General features: G+C 36.5%; 1 protein-coding gene across 1 annotated transcript in view; it reads right to left on the reverse strand.

Moving 5' to 3' along the window:
* Positions 1 to 4,976: 4,976 nt before the first annotated feature.
* DYNC1I2 (dynein cytoplasmic 1 intermediate chain 2) overlaps positions 4,977 to 8,580 on the reverse strand; it is a 79,810-nt gene continuing 76,206 nt past the window's right edge. Inside the window, exons 18-19 of the mRNA XM_042782203.1 lie at positions 6,760 to 6,885; positions 4,977 to 5,090 (exon numbers count right to left, since the gene is read on the reverse strand). Coding sequence (XP_042638137.1) covers positions 4,977 to 5,090; positions 6,760 to 6,885 — 240 coding nt within the window. The remainder of the gene's footprint in view (positions 5,091 to 6,759; positions 6,886 to 8,580) is intronic.

An 8,580-nucleotide genomic window follows, 5' to 3' on the forward strand; every position in this document is an offset into this window, starting at 1 on the left:
AATTCCAGACCTGAAGGGCAGCTAGGGGCCATAGTCTCAGTGGTTCCACCAGGCTCTATTGGACCAGCAAACCTGGTCCCCACCTTTTAAAAAAGATATTTTAAAGCTCCATTCTGTTTGACATACACGTAATTATTAGAGCTTTTTACATTTAGAAAATACCACAGTGCCAATGGGCTGAAATACTGGGGTTCAACAGTGGAAAAGACATGTAAAATTATCCAACAGAAAAGAAAGAGGAATAATCTCACGCTTCACACCAGATTTTCATTCTAAGTCTGTCCTCCATATGATTCAAGTGGTATAGACTACAGTGTCGTTAATACTAATACAAAGCAGAATGAATCAGATGAATCAACATTCTTATAGCCTAGGATCATCCCCAACACTTTTCCTTTAGTTTCTCCTCCTAAGTTTTAAGTCATCCTTTTCCTTCAATATGCAGTATCTCAGTATTATTTCCAAAGCATTTTACAGGAAGAAAGGTTCTAAACTTTGCAGGGAACTGAATCTGTCAACAGGAAGATAGCTTCTACCAATGAATTTTTGGTTTCAGTGATACTACAATCTTCTTAATGGGGCAAGAGTCCATAATCATGTCAAAATGATTATTTCAAACACTTATTACAAGTTCACAAGATTTTCTATTGTAAGTTAACTATTGTCTGCAAACCTGAGCATTCTTCCTCAACACAAACAAGGGTAACAATTAATTTTTTAACTTCTCATTCAAAAAGAGAAAAACTAAACAACAAAAAATGAAAAATTAGCTTGCTTCTCACTCAGAAGTGTAATTGATAATAACAAATAAGATACAGTTTTAGTAGCTGAAAAATTTTCAGAATTACAAGGTTTTCATTTCTCAGAGTATGAAGAGCTGCGATACACTTTTCTACTCAGTTTAATCTTGTCAGGAGATTTTAACACCTGTAACAATAGTCTCAATACTTTCTCTTTTGCTCTGTTATATTGTTATTGTACAAAAGAATGAAATACTGCCTGGTCCTACACCAGCCTCACAATCTGCTATGCTTCAGCCCACTGTTGCAACTACTGTGTCCATCTCATTGAGGGTTTTCCCCTTTCTCTCTGACCCTCTAATTTACCAAGCATGATATCCTTCTCCAGGGACTGGTCCCTTCTGACAACATGACGAAAGTATGAGAGACGAAGTCTGGCCATTCTCACTTCTAAGGAGCACTCCAGCTATACTCCTTCCAACACTGATTTGTTTTTCTGGAAGTCCATGGTTTTTTGCTAACGCCACAACTCAAAATACATCAATTCTTCTTTGGTCTTCCTTATTCACCATCCAGCTTTCACATGCATATGATGCTACTGAAAATATCATAGCTTGAGCCAGGCACACTTTAGTCTTCAAAGTGATGTCTTTACTACTATCTAACACTTTAAAAGAGGTCTTCTGCAGCAGATTTGCTTAGTGGAATACATCTTATTTCTTGACTTCTGCTTTCATGGGCCTTGATTGTGGATCCAAGTAAAATGAAATCCTTCATAGCTTCAGTATTTTCTCCATTTATCATGATGCTGCTTAATGGTCCAGTTGTAAGGATTTTTGTTTTGTTTATGTTGAGGTATAATCCATGTCGAATGGGAAAAAGTCCACATCATCAAAGGCTGTAGAGTATCTTCATTAGTAAGTGCTTCAAGTCTTCTTCACTTTCAGCAAGCTGTGTCATCTGCATATCACAAAGTGTTGATGATTCTTCCTCTAATCCTGATGCCAGATTCTTCTTCATGTAGTCCAGTTTCTTGGATTGTTTGCTCAGCATACCGATTGAAAAAGTGCTGTTAAAGGATACAACCCTGACACACAGTTTTCCTGATTTTAAACCACGCACTATCCCCTTTTTCTGTTCTAATGACTGCCTTGGTCTTGTACAGGTTCCTCATGAGCACAATTTAAGTGTTCTGGAATTCCCATTCTTCACAATTTTATCCATAATTTGTTATGATCCACACAGTTGAATGCCTTTGCTCACTCAATAAAACACAAGTAAACCTCTTTCTGATACTCTCTGCTTTTAGCCAAGATCCATCTGTCTCAGCAATAATATGCCTCATTCCACATCCTGCTCTGAATCTTGCTTGAATTCTTGGTTGTTCCCTGTGGATGTACTGCCATAAGCAGTTTTGAATAATTTTCAGCAAAATTTTACTTGTGTGTGATATTAATGGTATTGTTCAATAACTTCTGCATTCTGTTGGATGACCCTTCTTTGGAATGGGCACAAACACAGATCTCTTCCACCGGGGAGCCATCTCCCAAATCTCTTGGCATAGATGAGTGAGCGTTTCCAGAGCTGCAGCTGTTTATTGAAACATCTCAATGGGTATTCAGTCAATTCCTGGAGCCTTGTTTTTCACCAATTCCTTCAATGCAGCTTGGACTTCTTCCTTCAATACCATCAGTTCTTGATCACATGCTACCTCCTGAAATGGTTGAACATTGACTGTTTTTGGTATAGTGACTCTATAGCATCTTCTCTGATGCTTCCTGCATTGTTCAATACTTTGTCCACAGAATCCTTCAATATTGCAACTCAAGCCTTGGATTTTTCTTCTGTTCTTTCAGCTTTAGAAAAGCCAAGCATGTTCTTACATTTTTATTTTCTAACTTCAGGTCTCTGCATATTTCATTATAATACTTTGTTTTCTCAAGCCACCCTTTGAAATGTTCAGCTCTTTTACTTCATCATTTCTTCCATACACTTTAGCTTCTCTCTGTTCAAGAGCAAGTTTCAGAGTCTCTTCTATTTTATAGTCAACCTTTAGAGGCAATTCCTTACATTTTATGTTCCTAAAAATGTAGACTGATGTTGAACGGGAAAAAGTCCACATCACTTTTTTGTGGGAGTGGGAGTTGCAGTGATTCCTGAAAGCTAAACTCTTTTGGTAATAAGTATTTAGCAAATACTTACCAATTTTATTCTTTTCCTTTACAACTGAACTAATCAACTTGGTTCACTGAGCACCCAATTATCCCTATCTCTTGATTTTTAACTTTAGTGACAATTATAATTTATAACAGTTTTCCTGTTTCTAGGGATTTTTAAAAACTGAGGGAAAATACAATGAAACATTATGATGATTAATGAATGTTTCTATGCAGTGTGACCCTGCAGAAGTTGAGCTTTTGATTCCCAGATACTGCTACCATGAGATAACTTGAAATGTTTACCAGCTGACATAAAAAGTTCATCTTTGATATATAATAGATAATTAGGGGGTGTCAAGTTATGAAAATCAAATATGCAAAAGTGGTGACCTACCTGAAGTAATTACAATTAATTGTTTTAGAACTGGAAGAAAATTTAGAAATCATCTAATCCAAATTTAATTCCAAGGTAAAGAGAGTAAGTAAAGCACAAAGACTTGGCTACAATCACATGTGTCTTGGCCAGAGCTGGAAGTAGCTTGGGTCTAGTATTCCAGGTCAATTATTCCTTATGCTATGTAACAATCATAGGAGCTCTGGCGGCGTAGTGCCTAAAGCATTTGATTGCTAACCAGAAGGTTGGTGGTGCAAACCTACCAGCCACTCCGCAGAAGAAAGACTGGGCAATCTACTTCTGTAAAAGATCTACTGCCTCAGAAACCCAAAGGGGGTTGCTATGAGTTGGAATTGACTCGAAGGCACTGAGTCTGGTTTGGTATATAACAATCATAGTTAAGAAGTTTTGTTATTATTTAGAAACTTCTTTCCCATCAAATCTTTTTTAGAATTATTAACAAAATCAAAACAAAATGTTCAAATTCTGATTTCTAATCTTCTTTCCTAATTCACATTCTGTTAAATCAAAAGGCAGTTAAACTTCAGAAGGATAAAAGTTAGGGTAAAGGAAACAGACAACTTACAATGGATAAAACCAAGATCCGATAGTAGTTCTTTCCTCTAATCCAAAAATACACTGATTGCAATACTTATTCTTAGATACTTGTCAACTACCTTTCAGACTTACAAAGTTATGGTAACAAGGTTCAGATCTCAAGATGTGGAGTTGATTCAATGATAAAATGTGGGTTCATGTGAGCACTTCTCTTTCATGGGCACTCTAATCATGAAATTAATTTCTCTCAAGGGAGTTTTTACTCTCAGCAGCCTCACACACACAGTAGTCTCTATCAGTGAAAAAAATAGGCAGCTTTCCATTTATTCTTTAAAATAAATACATGGAAAGAAGATAAGGTATCAAAGTTAAAGTTAACCCAGGGGAATTTTTTTCATTGACAGATTATCTAAATATCAGTTCATACTGCATCAGGAAATCAACAGTTTACCCTATATAGTGTACTTAAGACACAGAGCTTTACAGGATCTGAGGTGGCTGCTTACAACAACAGGAGCTTAAGAAGGATATGAAAACAAGAGACACTTTAGAAAAGAGATGGAAAAATTCAAAATACAAGAAGTAAATCAGAATGAAAAGTCAATACATATCTTTTTATTTATAGATAGCTACCTCATGAATTATAAAGAAGAAAAAAGATATTAGAATGGAACTTGGGTAGATGTATGCATGCTATGGCTAAGAATAAACAATGTTCCTATATATCATGGCTAAGGAGAATATTATCAGTATAACAGGGGATTGTGATTATTTAAAAATATGCAGAACTTACATAATCCATGCTTTAGAAATAGCTGTATATAGTGTTATAAATTGAAAAGAATCAGAGAGTAACTGATATGAAATATACAACTGTATATAAGAATTCAGAAAAAACTGCATTTTGTAAAGTTAGTCAGCTGTATTAAAAATGACACAAATCCAGAACAAGATGCATGTTATATAAAAAGGGGCGTTGTAAGACTTCCTGGTGGCATTAAACCCACAGCTTAATCCATGAAATTTCCTTTTGATTATCATTTAGATAGAAGCATGCAAACAGTCTTAGGATCTACTTAAGAGTCTTCCCCAAATCCACTAAAGCTACGTAACTCATTTCAGGAACTAAGCAGGTATTCGGGCAGCTGCTTCCTCCTCTGCGTCAGCTCTGTTTGCATTAATTTCTGCGAGGGTTCGGCCGAAGCGTGCCCATTCATCATTGCGGGGAACAGCAATCTGCTGTTAAAAGAAAGACAATGTTCTATGTACACCGAAATAAAAGATCATCCTACCCACTATTATTCAGTTTGTTTTCAAATAATTTTTCTATTAAAAAGTAATAATTGACCTGAATGACCTTTCCATAATTAGAGGGACTACAACAATGACTTACAACATTTCAAAACAAAAGATGGTATCTGGGAAGTATGTTGTGACAGACTCAGAAAAGACTTCGCTATTATTACCATCAATGCCAGAGAGAATAATAATGCTGCTCTGTAAATACAACTGCTGGGCTCACGGATCTGGTGTGGGTAGGAGGAATTCCTTAAATTTTTTTTACTTTATTCTCATACCACTCCTAGTAAGTAGTTTTTGAAGCATGAGTCATAAGCACTGGTTTCTTGTATTTATTTATTTTTGTTGGGGACACGAGATAACCTTTTAAAATATCTCAAACACTTTATCAGATACTGGTGTAGGGCCTAAGACATTTGATTGCCAACCAGGTTTGGCAGTTCAAACCCATCAGCCATTCTGTGGAAGGAAGACCGGGCAATCTACTTCCATAAGGATTTACCATCTCAAAATCCAAAGGGGGTCTCTATGAGTTGAATTCGACTTGATGGCAGTGAGTTTTTTTTTCTTATGCCACTTCTTACCACTTTAGTGTTGTACCAATAGCCAAAGGTTTGTGATGTTTTTGCCTCACTAAAGCAGTTCACTGATCAAAACTTGAGAATTACCATAACAATACTGTAGCAATCTGACAATGCCATATTAGAGAACAACCAATCAGTGCGGCAGAGGAACGTGCTGACTTCTAAGCCTATAATGTCCAATATGGAAGCTGCTAGCCACATGTGACTATTTATGCTGAAGTTAATTAAATTAAATTAGAAATTCAGTTTCTCTGTTGTACCAGTCACATTTTAAGAGCTCATTAGCCATATGTGGTTAGTGGCTATCACACTGGACAGTACAGATATGGAGCATTTCCATCAGCACAGGTAGTTCAATTGGACAGTATTATTCTAAGCAACTCAATCCACTTCCCTCCAGACCCAGTTGTTAGAGACCACGGGGTGTCCAGAGAAGGCAAGGAATCATTGAGGCACAGGAGATACAAAAGTACTAAGGCACTAACCAGCCTGAAAAGGAGGAAATCAATCTCAGACATTGTGTTGAGCCAAGCAGAGCACTAAAGAGAGAGCTGGAGCTCATCATGCTGGATTTAACTGTAATTGCTTTGCAACAAGGCTCCAAGTTCAAGATTTGCATTTAATACAGACATCAGATGACTCTCAAAAGATGTTATTCTGGTTTCTACTACCTGCCCAAACAAACCTAAGAATATAGAAAAATAAAATCTAATCTCAGTATCAATTACATGAAATCCCAAAGTCCAATTACAACTCCGAATTTCCAGCAAACATTCAAGAAAACAGGGTACTTTCAGCCTATCATGTTACCCTCAAAATCTGTTCCATGGGGACAGAGGACATCCAGTTTAGAGAGAAAATTAATCTTAAGAGTTGTTTCTGTAGTGGACAGTAAGTTTTATTTTACAACCACATGGTTTATACAATGCCTGAACCTCAACAGCTAGGTTTAGTCACAAAGATACCTTCACTGTAATGCCGTGAAAGCTAAATAGATGTGTCAAAATTATAGGTGAGTCCCATACCTCTCCCACATCATATATAACAATCTGTCCTTCAGAATCACCAACGGCAATCTCTCTTCCAGAATGGGTCCATCTTACACGGTTAAGAGCAGGATTACCCTCCACAGAAATGCTGGCAGTTGGCACCTAAAGTCATTTAAAATATAGTGCAGTGTTAAAAGTTTCATCAAGATTTCTATAAACATGTAAAACAGTAATTCTTCTTTCTTCCAATCTGGCTGTGTTTTTTAAAACAAAGATGAAAATAGATAAAGAATTTCTCCAACTTTCTTTCTGTTCAGTGATATATTATGAGTGACATTATAGTCAATCCTTGAAAATGATTTGGGAAAATAACTTAAGTCCTTATATAGAAAATTCTCAGCTGACTAGACACATCATCATTTTGGAAATGCTTCTCTTTAATAAAGCATTCTATGTTGTTGTTTTAACTTCTTTAAAAGTCAAGCTTTTTGAAAACATATGGCCAAGGCTCCATTAAAAATAAAGTAATAATAAAGAAACAATTCAAAAGCCCTCATAAACAAATCATAATTCCGTTTTAGAGGACTGGAATGACTGTGCTAACTTGCATTTCTGTTGGCTGAAGCCTGTGATTTGATCACAGTTCCCAGAAACAGTTCATACTAAAGGTGCAGTATGGGCCTTTCCAAAGCCCCTTGTTCTGATAAACTGACGGGAGGGAGACAGGATGATGGCACCACACAATGGCACCAGTCCCTTATCTGCCTCTGTCTATCCTATACTGAAGAAAAGAGATCTATCTGCCATTTTGTAACATACAGAGCAAACATTCGAAGTTTGATTCTGACTAAATACCACAAGAAATGTTCTTAAATTTCTGAAATATGATTAAAAATAATCCTTCTAATTGAAGCCAGTCATCCCAATTGACTGATTTAAACCATTAAATACTAACATTTTTACACATAAAAATTGTATTTAGATATATTTCTTTAACTATTATAGGAAAGATCTACATTTTATTATGGCCATAAATCTCTTAAGATCAAAATCCAAACTAAGAAAATAAAACTCCATTCTGGGTAACTAAAACATACAGAATCAAATCCAATCATTTAGTGAAGGTTTAACATACTTTGCTAGCAATATTTTAACGCTTCTCCTCAAACTACTGAACTAAGAGTTAACAGTGTTAAAATTCTTCTGTTTCCAATATGTCACTTCCTTGCCCTACTTCACAAGAACACCTTGCTTTGTACTTCATTTTATTGTGCTTTTTACAAATTGAAGGTTGTGATAATCCTATGTTGAGCAACTCTATCGGTATCTTTTTTCCCAATAATGTGCTCACTTTGTATCTCTGTGTCACACTTCAGTAATTCTCACAATATTTCAAATGTTTTCATAATGGCCTTATACACTTACTAGACTAAAGGATAAGTATGAACATATGCACTGGGAAAACCAAAAATCTGTGACTTGCTTTATTGAGATATTTGCTTTTATTATGGTGGTCTGGAACTGAACCTGTAATAGCTCTGAGGTACGCCTCTACTTCAGGAAGCTTTAAGAGAGATGCCACCAGAATATGAAAAGATGTGGCAAAGAACAGGATGTAGGAGAAGGCACCAAGTGACCTTCTCCTTACTGACAGAACTATTACCATCATGTCTACTGCTACCTAGCAATATAGAATTCTAAGAACATTTTAAGCCTCTTTTGTTGTTGTTATGTGCCGTCAAGTCAAACCCGACTCATAGCAACGCCTCCTTGGGTTTCCGAGGCAGTATCACTACGGAAGTAGGATTGCCCAACCTTCCTTCCGAGGAGTGGCTGGTGGGTTTGAACCGCCAGCCG

Source organism: Orycteropus afer, unplaced genomic scaffold, assembly GCF_000298275.1.
Source record: "Orycteropus afer afer isolate SDZICR_OR568_19922 unplaced genomic scaffold, OryAfe1.0 scaffold00001, whole genome shotgun sequence".
In the NCBI taxonomy this organism is placed as follows: domain Eukaryota; kingdom Metazoa; phylum Chordata; class Mammalia; order Tubulidentata; family Orycteropodidae; genus Orycteropus; species Orycteropus afer.